The sequence below is a fragment of the Hyla sarda genome, chromosome 4, assembly GCF_029499605.1.
Source record: "Hyla sarda isolate aHylSar1 chromosome 4, aHylSar1.hap1, whole genome shotgun sequence".
Classification (NCBI taxonomy): domain Eukaryota; kingdom Metazoa; phylum Chordata; class Amphibia; order Anura; family Hylidae; genus Hyla; species Hyla sarda.
The window spans coordinates 16966717-16982906 of NC_079192.1; the positions used below are offsets into that span (position 1 = coordinate 16966717).

Sequence of the window (16190 nt, forward strand, 5' to 3'; positions counted from 1 at the left end):
TCTTGGCAATCTTCTTATAGCCTAGGCCATCTTTATGTAGAGCAACAATTCTTTTTTCAGATCCTCACATTCAGATCCTCTTTGCCATGAGGTGCTATGTTGAGCTTACAGTTACCAGTATCAGAAAGTGTGAGAGTGATAACACCAAATTTCACCCGTTTACGCAATTTCAGGTACATGTAGGTGACGATTAGGGATGACTTCCCGCATCATCATGTACATGTACCTAATGGAAATAAACTGTCACAGTGCCGCTGGGCACTGTGAAAGTTTATTGGGCTGGGCTGTGCTGCACAGCCGGGCCTCCCTGAAGCCGGCCAGGGACCAATTGCAGCGGTCCCTGGCCGGCGATCGCTGCTATTGGTCTGTCAGTACAGACAGACCAATAGCAGTGATAGTGCAGGGGTCTCCTCCTTCCCCCTCTCCTCCGTTGCTTCACACAGTGAAGTGATCAGTAGTGAAGGGGGCCCTGTTGGAGGAGGCCACCCACAGCACTCAGGATCAGAGCTGCACTCCAATCCTGAGTTAACCCTGTTGATGTTGTGGTCACTGAGACCACAGCGTCTATTAGGGTAACAGAGGGAGGGAGCTCCCTCTGTCACCGATCGGCGCTCTGCAAAGTGAAAGCAGAGCGCCGATGGTTGCCATGGCAACTGGAAGCCTGACAGTTGCCTCCGTTGTCATGGCAACAGGAGATCAGTCAAAGGTAGAGACTGATCTATCTTATGCCTGTCAGTACTGACAGACATAGGCATAATTCAATGGAGTACACATGTGTACTCCATTGAATTACATTTATAATAGTAAAAAAAGTAAAATGTGAAAAATAGGGAAAAATAAATAAAAAATTTGAAAAAAATAAAAATATATAAAAAAAATAACATTAAAAACTAAAAGAAAAAAATGAGAAAAAATAGAATAAATTATATATGTATATAATACACCCCAAAACACACCCAAAAATAGTCACCCCAAAAACATCAACATGTCCTGCAAAAGAAGAGTCCTCACACAATTGTGTCAGTGAAAAAAAATAAAAAAAAAGTTATGGCTCACAGAATATGGCGACTTATAAACATGATTTTTTTTTTTTACAAAAATAGTTTTTATGCTATAAATGAACTAAAATATAAAAAACTTATATAAATTTGGTATCGCCATAACCGTATTAACCTGCAGAGTAAATTTAACATTTCATTTTTACCATATGACTAACCATTTATAAAAAAACAACCGCATAATAGATTTTTTTTTTATGTATACCACCTCATAAAAAATTAAATAAAAAACAATCAGAGTGTAACATGTACCCCTGAATGGTACCAATGAAAGCGTCAACTTGTCTCCCAAAATATTTTTGCACCCCAAGGCCCCTGTAATTTTATATGATGCCAACAAAATATCCAAAACTAAAGGGAGGCCCCAAAATCCACACAGCACACCTTCATGTCTGAGGCCTGAGTGAGAGACATGTAGCGCACAAAGGCCACATATGGGATATTTCTAAATACATCAGCATTCAGGGAATAAATCTTGAGTTTTATTTATTTGTCAACATCTACTTTGTTACAGAAAAAAATGGACTAAAATAAAAAATCGGCAAAAAAAAAAAAATTTTAAAATTCCGCCTCCACTCTGCTTTCATTTCTGTGAAACGCCTAAAGGGTTAATAAACTACTTCATTGTCATTCTGACTACTTTAAGGCATGATTCATAGGGGTATCTAACATACAGGCCCCTTAATTCCACTTCAGAACTGAACTGTTCCCTGGAAAATAAGATTTAGAAATTTTCTTGAAAATCTGGAAAATTGCTGCTAAATTTTTAAACCTTCTAATATTCTATAAAAGTAAAATAATGTTTATCAAATGATGGGAGCATAAAGTAGACATATTGAAGATGTGAATGGTACGGCATAACTATTTATCGTTAGTGATGAGCAGCATTGGCCATATTCAAATTCTCAATATTTCGTGAATATATAGACGAATATTCATCCTATATTTGCGAATTTCACGTATTCGTTATATTTGCATATTCGCATATTCGCGTATTCGAGGAAGAAAACAGTGAGGAGGTGGGCAACTTTACTATTGGTTGCTAGGGATGTTGTTGAAAACCTCTGCTAAGTGTATTTGCATCATTCCAATTGGCCCACAAGTTAAAAGAAGGAATATGCGAATATGCGAAAAAAAGCGAATCTTCATAATTTCGAATATATAGCGAATATATTCACAATATTCGTGAATTTGCGATATTCACGATAAAAATTCAAAATGCAAATATATTCGCACCCAACACTATTCAGGAGGTGGGGGAAGGGGGAGGTGCTCTGGGTCCATACACGGCCCAGAAACCACACAAGCGCACTCACCCCCCCCCCTGTGCTATGTGCCCCATACGAGTTGCATGGTGTGCCTCTATGGATGTTACACCAGTAGTACACAGATACCATCATCTTTTAAGGAATAGACCCTAGAATAAGTGATTGGCTCCACAGTCACCTACAAATGGAACAACATTGTGCTGAACCTATATTAAGAATCAGAACTGTGTTAGAGCCTGGGCACCAGATCAGGATACTCCGATGAGTCAGTCCAGCCTTACATGAGTGGATAATTCAAGAGATAGAAAAGGCAAGGTCTTTTTATGAGGAAAGAACTTCCTGTCCCTTTCCTATCCTAATATTTGATTGATCAATGACTTGAAGGAAGAAGCAGAAAGAGACATTCAACATTTGTCTCTTAATAAGGCACCAGTTATCTTAATGCAGTTGCTTATGATTGATAGATTCTTCATAGGTTAAGTGCAGATTGCCAACTTGCTTGATATCCCGTTCTCTGAAACCATTGCAGCTTATCTTCTTGACCCAACAGAGGACACAAAGAGAAGAATATGGCAAAGTCTTCTGGTTTTGTATACTGAAATTTTTGCACCGCCGGTGCAGATGAATGGGAATTGACAGTGCTGTCCACAACCAAGGATTGTTTTCTTTTTACTTTATTAAAACATGTAACGCGTTTCAAGGACGCTCCGTCCTCTTCCTCAGACATGTTATAAGTTAGAAATGTCGCCAATATATATATTAGTGACCGGAAATTATGTTACAATAAATTTGCATTTCCAGTCACTAATATATATATTGGCGACATTTCTAACTTATAGCATGTCTGAGGAAGAGGACGGAGCATCCTTGAAACGCGTTACATGTTTTAATAAAGTAGAAAGAAAACAATCCTTGGTTGTGGACAGCGCTTTCAATTCCCATCCATCTGCACTGGCGGTAAAAAAGTTTCAGTGTTCCTATTCCCACGCTGCATGCGAGGTCGGGTCTAGCTGCAGTCCTAAGTGAATCCGTTTGTCCTAGGATCCTCACAACCAGCCGAGAGGGAAAATAACAGTCACACCCATACGAGCGTTGTGCCTCTATTCAGCACAACTGAAACTAGTGAGTCCTCCTAAAATTGGGGCCTGTCCGGTAACATACTGTTCTTCACAGGGAGCGCTTTTTGTCTTTCTTCTCCTTTAGTTCTGGTTTTGTATGTCCTTCGTAGGTCCAGTATAGTAGCCTGTGATTTTTATCTGCATCAGACTGTTCCAAGTTGTTCACATAGCTGTCCTTATGGGTTGTGAAGATAGAAAATGTCAATGGAAGGAGAATACATTCCGTTGGCTTTCGGGTTATGGAGGGGGAAACAGCCGGTTAGTTCACCAAGTTGCCAAGGCTATCTGTGCAGTCTTTAGGGCTTACTGGTAAAACAGTGTTTAAATTGTCTCAATAAAGTGTGGTATAAGGGCCCCCAAAGGTTATATATCCTGTGCTTTACCCCATGTGCAGCACCTTTCATTGAGTCTGATAGGGTGACGTAAAAGAATGGCTTTTTCCCTGAATAAGCTAGGATTAGTGGAGACACCTCTGTTTTTTGTTGTATTTTCTATGCTCCATGCAGACTGTAAATTTTCATATCTTTTTTTATATAATTTATTTAGCTTTATAAAAATAATCAATAAAAATATTACATTTTTATTTAACCTTGTAACCATCACTATTAAACCAACAATTGAGCTTGAAGAGTTTTATTAAACATATATGGTGCTTGTTTTGTTTTTTCTCATGATATTTTCCCGGGAATTCATCTCAGGTCTGAGCAGTATGAAGAAGCACTTAGGAAGAAACATACATATGACTAAAGCCCAACTGGATGCTAAGATGGCAAAGATCTCCATAGCCACTGTGTACCTGCCCTGAGCACTTAGGGAGGCTGGGATATAAGATATCCAGACACTGAGGAAGGCCAACATGCTGAATGTAATATACTGGGCTTCATTGAAGCTGTCGGGAAGTCTTCGGGCCAGGAAGGCCACTATGAAACTGATGGTGGCCAGAAGAAAGAGATAACCCAACATAGTCCAAAAGGCGATGGTTGATCCCTCATTACAATCAACAATGATAAGTTCAGGTCTAATGTCAGTGTTATATTGAGCAAATGGTGGAGCAATGGACAACCAGGTGACACACAGGATGAACTGTAACAGACAACAGATGAAAATAATCGTATAGGAGACCCTGAATGTGGTCCATTTTCTCAGACTGCTTCCTGGTTTGGTGGCCATAAATGCTAAAACAACCATGATTGTCTTGGCCAAAATGCAAGCAACACAGAGAGTGAAGACCAGACCAAAGGTCACCTGACGCAGGAGACATTTGTTAATTTCTGGGTAACCAATAAACCCTAAGGAACAGAAGAAGCAGAGGCCTATGGACACCATCAAAAGACAACTTAGAGAATAATTGCTGGCTTTTACAATAGGGGTATTTCTATGTTTAATAAAAAGCCTCAAAATAAGAAGAGGAATAACAGCAGAAATCAAGCTGGATGCAGCTAAGATGGCTCCTAACACATCTTCATAAGACAGAAACTCAATGGGTTTAGAGAGACAGCTGGACTTTTCATGATTTGGCCACTGGTCCCATAGACACCTGTAGCAGGTAATGGAATCTGCAAAGGAAATAAAGAGTTGCATAGTATTTCACTTTTTTTTTTTCCTTTCCTTTTTTTTTTTTTTTTTTTTTTATAAAACAAAGGTAGAGTTTGTGGCCAACACAAAATCATTTTACTCTATTGAATAGAAAGAAAGTAATAAAAATTAAAAATTTACACATCAAAAAACTCTTGGATATTATTGTGAGATTATTTACCTGTCTGATTAGAGATCTCTCCTTGTAGACACGAAACACACTCAAAGCAGCAGATAGGTTGTCCCTGAATAGCTGCCTTCCTAAATCCAAGAGGACAATTCTTGCTACAGACAGAACGTGGGACCTGGTAGCATGAAATGATATTATATCAGATAGTTTCTTTAAGTGGTTCACTTTCAAGGATGACATGCCGTCCCTGCTCTTTGGACATTCTTTTGACACTCTATTTTTTGTGTTCAGATTGTCATCAGGAGAGACAGAAGAGGGCACCATAAGTAGCAATAACAGTATATTATTTATGTGAATAAACAGTATTTTATTATTTATTTTTAAATAATATTTTTTACAATAAGAAGAATAGGCAAAAAACAACAACAAAAAAACAAACAAAAAAAAAATGGGAGTGGACAAAGTAATCAACAGCATGTCACAAGAGCAAGCACTTATATGGAGACACAGCCCAAAGAGAACATATTATGTAATGTACAACATACCATACACATAGCATACAAAGGCAGAGATGTATTGACTAGAAAGGACAACAGAATAGCCCTGTGTAGTCAGCTTCAAATCTAATACATCAGACTTATCAAAGTGCCACCGAATAAGAAAATAAAACAAACGGAGGCCCGCCCAGACTATGGCGCTCACCCAAACCGCCCACCTTTTCATCATTGCTTCAGTAAATTTCCCATATATGTAGATTGGAAGAACTACTTGCTGACTCTAAATGTCAACACGACAAATTCCAGTCCGTTTGGGGCCCCTGGCTCTTTTTCCTGTCATCGCCGGAGTTTGATTCCCTGCACTTGGGGCACTAATGTAGCCAACCCGACATCACAGTGACTTGCACTCCTCATGTCTGCTGCTGCTACCGATCTGGGGGAAGGCTGAGCTGACCCAGTCCAAGAGGTATGTGTCTCCAGAAGTGACCTGCTTCTTCTTACTTCTTCTCTTTCCTCTCCCTTTCCTTCCCTGTCTATTGCTTCCCCCCCCTCTTTCTTTCCCTTTTTATTGTGCTTCACATACTTATCTCCCTATTGGTACCTAACAATAGATTATACTACCTTCTAGCCTAGCTAATACGGATTGGTGCCCACATGGCCCCTTGATACAGTGTTTCACCTGATTCAGCTTGGCGAGGTGGCTTTTTCTCCATAAACCCTGCATTTGACCTTATCTAGTGGTAATTTATATGACTGTTTCTTGTTTAGCAAGGGTACACAGACTGATCTGGAGAGATTGTCCTTCATGGGTTTTCTGATGTATGATATCTGTTACTATGTGTAAACATTTTGATCTGCTGATTGTTCTTTTCGTTGAAAACAATAAAACTTTATTTTGAAGAAAAACGGAGGCCCGGTCGTAGAGGATATTAGTTCTAGGACAACGGACCACCTAAGCAGTCACTCGTATCAAGCCTTCAGGGAAGGAAAGGAGAAGTAGGGCAACGAAAAGACAACTAAATAAGCACATACTACAAACACATGAGACAACACAAGACAAACAGAGAGTGGATGCACGAAAACAAGACATACAAAGAAAAATAGAGGAGAGAGAAAAGATTACATGCCAACCCTGTCCCAGCATATCAAAGAAATGCACAGGCCACTTGTATGGTAGTTTAAATATAATCGTCCCAAGGATGCCACACTGCACTAAACCATTCAGTGGTCTGGTCTGCACATGATGAAAGATATTCCATACACCGCAACTCCGCCACTCTGTTCCTGAGTGCCACCATAGTCACGACCTCGGGAAGCCTCCACCATCGGGATATGAGACATTTAGCTGCCGTAAGGATATGCAAGAATAATCTGGCCAATACCTTACCCAGATTCTTAGGGGGTACATTTAGCAGGTAGGTCAGGGGATCCAAAGGTATCACCACCCCAAGGATGGATTTGGCAAGAGAGCGTACCCCCTCCGAGAAGTGGGTTAGAGCTGGACAACTTCAGAAGACATGCGAAAGGGACCCAGTCCCTTGACCACAGCACCCACAAGTAGAAAGCACCTGAGGGTACATACTATGTAGCACCTCAGGGGTGTGATACCAATTAAACAGTATCTTATATTGATTCTCTTTATCTATTATACACGCAAACGCCTTGGCTGCCTGGGACCAAATCATTTGCCACAACTGTAAGGATATAGGCCTGATGGGGATGACCCTTATGTTTCTAATGACTGATCAATATATTAATATTAAAATGCCATTGCTGCTAGAAAAATATCTGTTCCCTTACCCTTTAACCGAATTATATCAGAATGCTAAATGCAAAACATTTCAACTTATCGCTTTGCCTGTAACTAAGACTAGAGCCTTGAGATGGAGACTATGGATACAAGATGTCTAAACATTGGACTGTGTGGAAAGATGCTGAAATCTTAAGCTAAAAGGACTTGCAAGATAATGATTTATGCTACGCCACGCTCAAACAACCAATCAGGATATAGAATGATGCATAATTTTACCTTTCACCCTCCCCTTTTTCTCCGTTTGTAAAAACCAAATTTACTTCCTGTAATAAACCGAACTCCCTGGAGAACCGAGGAGAGAACCCATACCAACCTGGCCTGGTGTGAATTTTCTTACGTCGGAAATTAGTACAGCGGTAGTCACTCACAGATTAAGGCCGCACATTAATCCATCCCTATCAGGCCTACCGAGGAACCGGTCCCATTTGGCCATGTTTGTAAACCAGGCTGGGAAGAGGTCTCAGGGGTAGATAAATGTAGGTAGCCATAAATGTTCGATATTAACTCCCTAGAAGAGGTTGCAGTCCTACAGATTACCTCAAACGGAGTGGGTGGAGAATAAAAAGTCTCTGGGATCCCACCCCCTAGACTGTCTAAGATACAGCTATGGTAGGCAGCAGCAGCAGCAGGTAAAGAATACTGAGTACGCAAAGCCTCAAAGGGAAGAATGGTATGCCTCACTGCGTCAGCTATATCAGCCAATTGGACAATTTCATCCCCACACCACAGAGATATGCTCTCAGAGTCGCAGCTGGATAGGATATCAGGGGTTAATATTACAGGCTGTAATAAAGACCCAGGTGACCACAGAGGAAAGCGTATCAGAGTCTCCCTCCAGAGCCTGACAGTAAAGGACATGGGTCCTAATAGGGACATCGGGATGTCAGGGGATTGAAGGGACCAGAGCAGTACACCGGGATGGTAGGGGGCCAACCAGCGCTTCTCCACCTCAGCCCATTTAGTGTACACATGAAGACATGACCAGGATGGGAAAAAGTGAAGCAAGCTAATATTTGTAAACATCAGGCAATGACAACCCCCTGCGCTCCATGGAGGCTGTCAAAACCGAGGCAGAAAAGCAAAGAGAAAAGAGAGCACCCCTGCCATGTCCCATTATGGATTCTGATAGGTGAGGAAGTAGCATGTGGCAAACAAACTCGGGCAAAGGCATGGGAGTAGAGTGCATGGATCGCAGTGAGACACACCGTAGACCTCCAGCGCAGTCAGGAGGAATGACCAATCCAGGCAATCAAATGCCTTTTTGGTGTAAAGGCTCAGTAAGTGACCCTAATTTTTAGACCTGTTAAGGACGTCTTTGAGGTCCAAAGCATGCCTGGAATTATCCCTCGCCTATTGATGTAGCATAAAGTCCACCTGATCCTTATCAATAAGGCGCGGAATCAATATGCTGAGCCAATCCACCAAAATTTTAGTGAACAGTTTCAGGTCCAAGTTCAATAAAGAAATTGGACCATAACTGGCACAGTCTGCTGGGTCCTTCCAAGGTTTGGGAATGACTGTAATAAAGGAGTCAAGCATACTAGGTGGGATAGGGGAATCCTGTCAGAAAGAGTTAAAAAGAGACAGCAAGTGAGGATCTTAAATATCCAGAAAAAACTTATAGTAAGAGTACGGAAGGCCATCCGGGCCAGGAGATTTGCCATTGGGTAAACTCTTGACTGCCTCTGAAAGTTTCTCCAATGTTATCGGCAGGTTGAGAGACTCCAATTCAGAAAAGGACAAGGTCGGTAAGCCACAACTGGTCAGATAGGACCGCAACACGTTGTCTCTCTCAGATGGATCAGAGGGGAGCGAAGAAGGTGTGCCATTCTAACTGGATCATAAGTTAGATGCCCATCCGGTCCCTGGAGGGCAAAAGGGGCGCTTTGTACAGCCTGAGTAAGGAGCTGGGATGCCAACAAAGGTGTGAGCCTTTTTGGCCCTAGCATGGAATTTATGTTTTGTAAAGACCAAAAGTCTTTCCACTTTATGAATCAATCGCTAGGTCCATCAACTGATTGCGAAGGGCTAGGACTTGACACAAAATGCTCAGGGATGGATGTGCACCCAGTCTGCTCACCAGGTCTCAGGGATGGGAGTGAAGTTCCCTAATCATAATGGCTGTGTCTTTTTTAAGGTGGGACACCAGGGAGATACAAAGTCCTTTGAACACTGATTTATGCGCTTCTGAAACCGTGGAGTAGGAGGGAACGCTACCCACATTCAGCTCAAAGTAGGATCGAATACAACCTTCCAGGGAGGCCTGATGTTCTATTCAGTCTCCAGTGACAGAGTCTATGTGGAGAGAAATTCGGTTTCAGGTCTAAGGTGACCAGTGCATGGTCCGACCAAGTAATCAGGTGGATTTTAGCGCTTTTGGTCAGTTGGAGGCCCAAAACGTTTCTAAAAAAGGAGTTGATCCGTGTATGAACAGCATGTGCTTGGAAAAAAATGTGTACTCCCTACTAGTGTGCTAAGCTATCCGCCAAAGTTCAAACAGTCGATGACGTCTAAACAGTTGTCGGAAAGATGTAGACAATCGAGAAGCAGACGGAGCCCTACGGACCGAGAAAGGAACAGTCACCTACAATGAGGAGAGGGGCCAGGGGAGGGATCACTTAGAGCTACGGCCCACCTCAGAGGGGGGGGGGAGGCACTGTATGGTAGTAAAAATGCTCTTTAGGCAACCAGGGCAGGGTGCAAGCAGACGGCTGGATTTGAATATTCATGGTTGCTGGTCATGTGAGCGCTTGTGCCTACTGGGTGCTCACGTGACCAGCAACCATGAATATTCAAATCCAGCTGGCGGGCCTGTCTCCATCGCGCGATTCAGCACAGATAGAAGCCAATTTCAGAGGGACCGGGTGCCAGACTGAAGGTAGATATATTAGTCAGGTACTGTAGGTATGTTGGTCTCCTGTTCACCCGCACTATAACCCGGTGTATTGGGTTTAGTGTGGGTGAACAGGATGACCGTTTTTCTTTAAGTTTAAAAAAGACAAGGTAAATCATTTTAAACTTAATGTGATCGGCGACCAACCTACATGTAACCTGCAGATTATGGTTCTTTTTCATCACTGTGTTGGTTTCAGTAAATGCATGTTTGTTCTCATTTCCTCATCTTGAATGGTCAATGGAGCAAGGGCTGTGATCAAAAATATTACTCCATACATAAATTTAAATGATAGATTCTTAATTCTTTTGACTTTTTGTAATAATGTTATCATTTTACCTGTTGTTGACTTCCAGTTGGCCATGAGATTAGACTTGAGTTAAGGATCAGGGCTTTATTTGGAGGTTCTGAAGTGCTAAAGGTGCCAATTTTAACTTGTATCACAGTATCATCTGGATTCATTTGCCAGTTCACAATTCGATAGATATAAGGTAAATCACCATTCACATCGAAGTATATCTCATTTCCAGTGTCCAGAGTCATCCTGACCTTCCTTAAATAATATGTAAGCTGAAATGGAAAAGGTGTTTAAATCATAAGCCAACACAGTGTTGCCATAGACAAAAAGGATCTTCACATGAAAATTGTAAAAATAAAGCCAACCGTAAAGGCGCAAACCAAATTAAGCATTCCTATTTATATGTCTTTTTTTATAAGGGGTACTCCACTGGCCAGCATTTGTAACATTTAGTTCTGTTGCGGTTGTGCCGTCACGCCCCCTCCCATAGACTTGCATTGAGGGGGTGGGTGATGTCATGAGGGGGCGTGGCCTACCCCCACAGCATGAGCACAGCGTTCCGAACTAAATGTTTAGACACTGGCCAGGGGAGTACCCCTTTAAAATTTTCTGCACAAAACAGTGTTTTTTTAGCACCATAAAACCTCTTGGCCATAGCAGAGTACCCTGACTGTACTTCTTGAAGAAATACTAGAATATATGGAGCTGGAACTCAATCTACCTGATGGTGATTTACAGAGCTATTCTACCATAGAAGCACTCATTTTAGATGGGAGAATCTCTGAAATACAGTGTGACTTAAAGGCACTATATGGCAACACACAGAGGCGTAGCTGGTAGCTTCTGGGCCCTGATGCAAAATCTGCAACAGGGCCCCATGTGCCAATTATAATTATGGTCTCTTATGGGGCAGATGTGCTTTGGGCCCCCTTAGGCAGCAGGGACCGGTGCGACTGCTACCTCTGCTACAGTGGGGATCAAAAGTTTGGGCACCCCAGGTAAAAATGTGTATTAATGTGCATAAAGAAGCCAAGGAGAGATGGAAAAATCTCCAAAAGGCATCAAATTACAGGTTAGACCTTCTTATAAAATGTCAACAAAAGTTACATTTTATTTCCATCATTTACATTTTCAAAATAACAGAAAACAAAAAAATGGCGTTGGCAAAAGTTTGGCCACCCTGCAGAATTTATAGCATGCACTGCCCCCTTTGCAAAGCTGAGACCTGCCAGTGTCATGGATTGTTCTCAATCATCATCTGTGAAGACCAGGTGATGTCAATCGCAAAGGTTTTAAATGTCCAGACTCATCTGACCTTGCCCCAACAATCAGCACCATGGGTTTTTCTATGCCAGTTGTCTAGAAATCTGAAACTGAAAATAGTTGACGCTCACAAAGCTGGAGAAGGCTATAAGAAGATAGCAAAACGTTTTCAGATGTCAATATCCTCTGTTCGGAATGTAATTAAGAAATGGCAGTCATCAGGAACAGTGAAAGTTAAAGCAAGATCTGGAAGACCAAGAAATATATCAGACAGAACAGCTCGCAGGATTGTGAGAAAAACTATTCAAAACCCACGTTTGACTGCACAATCCCTCCAGAAAGATCTGGCAGACACTGGAGTTGTGGTACACTATTCCACTATAAAGAGATACTTGCACAAATATGGTCATCATGGAAGAGTCATCAGAAGAAAACCTCTTCTACTTCCTCACCACAAAAATCAGCGTTTGAACTTTGCAAATGAACATATAGACAAGTCTGATGCATTTTGGAAAAAGTTCTGTGGACCGATGAGGTTAAAATGGAACTTTTTGGCCGGAATGAGCAAAGGTACGTTTGGAGAAGAAGGGTAACAGAATTTAATGAAAAGAACCTCTGTCCAACTGTTAAGCATGGGGGTAGACAAATCATGCTTTGGGGTTGTATTGCAGCCAGTGGCACAGGGAACATCTCACGAGTAGAAGGAAAAATGGATTCAATAAAATTTCAGCATATTTTGGTTGCTAACTTGATGTCATCTGTGAAAAAGCTGAAGTTAAAGAGAAGATGTCTTCTACAAATGGATAATGATGCTAAACACACCTCGAAATCCACGGGGGATTACATCAAGAGGCGTAAACTGAAGGTTTTGCCATGGCCTTCACAATCTCCTGACCTCAGCATAATTGAAAATCTATGGATAGACCTTAAAAGAGCAGTGCGTGACAGACAGCCCAGAAATCTCAAAGAACTGGAAGACTTTTGTAAGGAAGAATGGGCAAAGATACCTCAAACAAGAATTGAAAAACTCTTGGCCGGCTACAAAAAGCGTTTACAAGCTGATACTTGCCAAAGGGGGCAGTACAAGATATTAACTCTGCAGGTGCCCAAACTTTTGCAGATGCCTTTTTTGTTTTCTGTTATTTTGAAAGTGTAAATGATGGAAATAAAATCTAACTTTTGTTGACATATTATAAGAATGTCTAATCTGTAATGTGATGCCTTTTGGAGATTTTTCCATCTTTCCTTGGCTTCTTATGCACATGAATACTATTTTTTACCTGGGGTGCCCAAACTTTTGATCCCCACTGTACCTCTATAGCTATATCCCTGGCAACACACATAGTACTGTGCTTCAGGGACTCCTTAAAAGGGTATTCCGGTGAAAAACTATTTTTTTTTTAAAATCAACTGGTGCCAGAATGTTAAACAGATTTGTAAATCATCAATACAGTAGAGAATAGAAAAACATCGGCACTCACCGGTCTTCTCTTTAAAAAGGCTTCTTTATTAATACATACTCACAACATGAAATGCAGTAAGGGAGAGGGACCCGTGCAGGGGGGGTAAGTAGTAGGCAACAGACTCTGTTTCACTCGTTACACGAGCTTCATCCGGCCATATCTACCTGGAATTCTGTGCTGCTTCTTATACAGGTGGGCAGCCAATCGCAGACGCTCTGGACCGCCCTCCTCGCCTGACGCACCTGGCGAGTTCTCGTTAGAGTCTCACCATTGGCTAACCATCGCCATTTTTGTAAGTGTGTCAGTATAAGGAAGCATAGACAAAGAAACATGTGTATATTAAAAACTGAATATTTAAAAACATGGTGCATAATCTACTTTTTCATTCAAACCGAGAGGACCTGCTGCTGCTGTTTGTACAATCCAGTATGTTTCTCTTTGCAATAGGTATTGATCCATGCTTATCCCCGCTTTGTGTTTAACTCTTTCTATCCCAGAGAATTTTAGATGATCCAATTGTCCTTTGTGGGCTTCTATCATATGGGCAATAAGAAGCAGTGCTCCTTTCAAAGTCCGGAACGAATATAGATGTTCCCTTATCCGAGCGCATAATTGTCTTATAGTTTTGCCGATATAGTAGAACCCACAGGGGCAATAAATGACATATACCACAAATTTAGTTCTACAAGCAATAAGATCGGTTACCGTGTGCGTAATTGCTCCCAATCTCATAGTTTTTAACTCTGCATTATACTTACAGAAACTACATGACTTACATGCAAAATTCCCTTTTGGGGTACACTTCTCTAGCCATGTATTGTCTGTATTTTTCTTTGTTCTTACTTGTTTTTTCAAAATGTCTCCTATAGTTTTGTTCTTTCTGTATGAAATCAATGGTTTTTTACTAGCTACTTCTTTCAGTTCTGCATCACTTTCTATTATGTGCCAATTACGTCTAACTGCCTGTTCTATAGTTCTATTCAGGGGTGTATTCTGGAAGGTGAAGGTGAAACGTTTCTGTTCTAATGTGTGTATCTTATTCTTCTTTTTATTCTTTAGTAGATTAACTCGTTGCATTTCTGTTGTTCTTTTTCTGCCTTCTTTTATTAATTGTATTGGATATTGTCTTACTATGAGTCTTTTTTGTAAATCATCGGCTTGTTTGTTAATGTCTCATCTTGTGCATTATTCCGTCTCAGACGAATAAATTGTCCATAGGGAATACCCTTCTTCACTGATGCTGGGTGGGAGCTGTGAGAGTGAAGAAGGGTGTTCCTGGACATATCTTTTCTATACCCTTTGCTCACAATCCTATTATCATTAATTATCAACTTAACATCTAAAAATTCGATGGATGATCCTCCGAATTGAGATGTGAAGGCAAGATTCATTCTATTCACTTCGTTTAGATGTCTAACAAAGCTGACAAATTGTGGCTCAGTCCCTGCCCAAGCTATTAGTATGTCGTCCACATAGCGGGCATAAAATTTCAAATGCCCGATATATGGATTCGTAGAGGAGTCACCTTCACCTTCCAGAATACACCCCTGAATAGAACTATAGAACAGGCAGTTAGACGTAATTGGCACATAATAGAAAGTGATGCAGAACTGAAAGAAGTAGCTAGTAAAAAACCATTGATTTCATACAGAAAGAACAAAACTATAGGAGACATTTTGAAAAAACAAGTAAGAACAAAGAAAAATACAGACAATACATGGCTAGAGAAGTGTACCCCGAAAGGGAATTTTGCATGTAAGTCATGTAGTTTCTGTAAGTATAATGCAGAGTTAAAAACTATGAGATTGGGAGCAATTACGCACACGGTAACCGATCTTATTACTTGTAGAACTAAATTTGTGGTATATGTCATTTATTGCCCCTGTGGGTTCTACTATATCGGCAAAACTATAAGACAATTATGCGCTCGGATAAGGGAACATCTATATTCGTTCCGGACTTTGAAAGGAGCACTGCTTTTTATTGCCCATATGATAGAAGCCCACAAAGGACAATTGGATCATCTAAAATTCTCTGGGATAGAAAGAGTTAAACCCAAACCGGGGATAAGCATGGATCAATACCTATTGCAAAGAGAAACATACTGGATTGTACAAACAGCAGCAGCAGGTCCTCTCGGTTTGAATGAAAAAGTAGATTATGCACCATGTTTTTAAATATTCAGTTTTTAATATACACATGTTTCTTTGTCTATGCTTCCTTATACTGACACACTTACAAAAATGGCGATGGTTAGCCAATGGTGAGACTCTAACGAGAACTTGCCAGGTGCATTAGGCGAGGAGGGCGGTCCGGAGCGTTTGCGATTGGCCGCCCACCTGTATAAGAAGCAGCACAGAATTCCAGGTAGATATGGCCGGATGAAGCTCGTGTAAAGAGTGAAACAGAGTCTGTTGCCTACTATTTACCCCCCCCCCCCTGCACGGGTACCTCCCCCTTACTGCATTTCATGTTGTGAGTATGTATTAATAAAGAAGCCTTTTTAAAGAGAAGACCGGTGAGTGCCGATGTTTTTCTATTCTCTACTGTATTGAAGATTTGAACTTTGCTACTATGTCAGAGCACCACCACATCTCTATTGGTTTGTCCTAGTCATACGCCCGTCGTACAGTCCAGTTTAGCCAGTAGGAGCAGTGCCGAATACCACATCTTCGCTTTGAGATTTGTAAATCACTTGTATTTAAAAAATCTCAATCCTTCCAGTACTTATCATCTTCTGTATGCTTCACATGAAGTAATTTTCCTTTTAAATTTATTTTCTGTCTGACCACAGTGCTCTCTGCTGCCACCTCT

At 41.1% G+C, this 16190-nt stretch overlaps 1 protein-coding gene across 1 annotated transcript; it reads right to left on the bottom strand.

Annotated features, from left to right (window-relative positions):
- Positions 1-4080: 4080 nt before the first annotated feature.
- On the bottom strand, positions 4081-14453 carry LOC130367294 (vomeronasal type-2 receptor 26-like). The gene is made up of 5 exons (XM_056569700.1): positions 14220-14453; positions 10692-10922; positions 8834-9019; positions 5201-5324; positions 4081-5000 (listed from the first exon to the last, which is right to left on the bottom strand). The coding sequence occupies exons 1-5, from the start codon at positions 14451-14453 to the stop codon at positions 4081-4083; spliced, it is 1695 nt and encodes a 564-aa protein (XP_056425675.1).
- Positions 14454-16190: the final 1737 nt, after the last annotated feature.

Coding starts and splice junctions, on each gene's coding strand:
- LOC130367294 (XM_056569700.1), bottom strand. CDS start 14,453: ATGCAACGAGTTAATCTACTAAAGAATAAAAAGAAGAATAAGATACAC. Junction 10,923..14,219: donor GAGACATTTTGAAAAAACAA/GTAAGAACAAAG, acceptor TTTCCATTTCAG/CTTACATATTATTTAAGGAA. Junction 9,020..10,691: donor CAACTGGAAGTCAACAACAG/GTAAAATGATAA, acceptor TCTTTCTGACAG/GATTCCCCTATCCCACCTAG.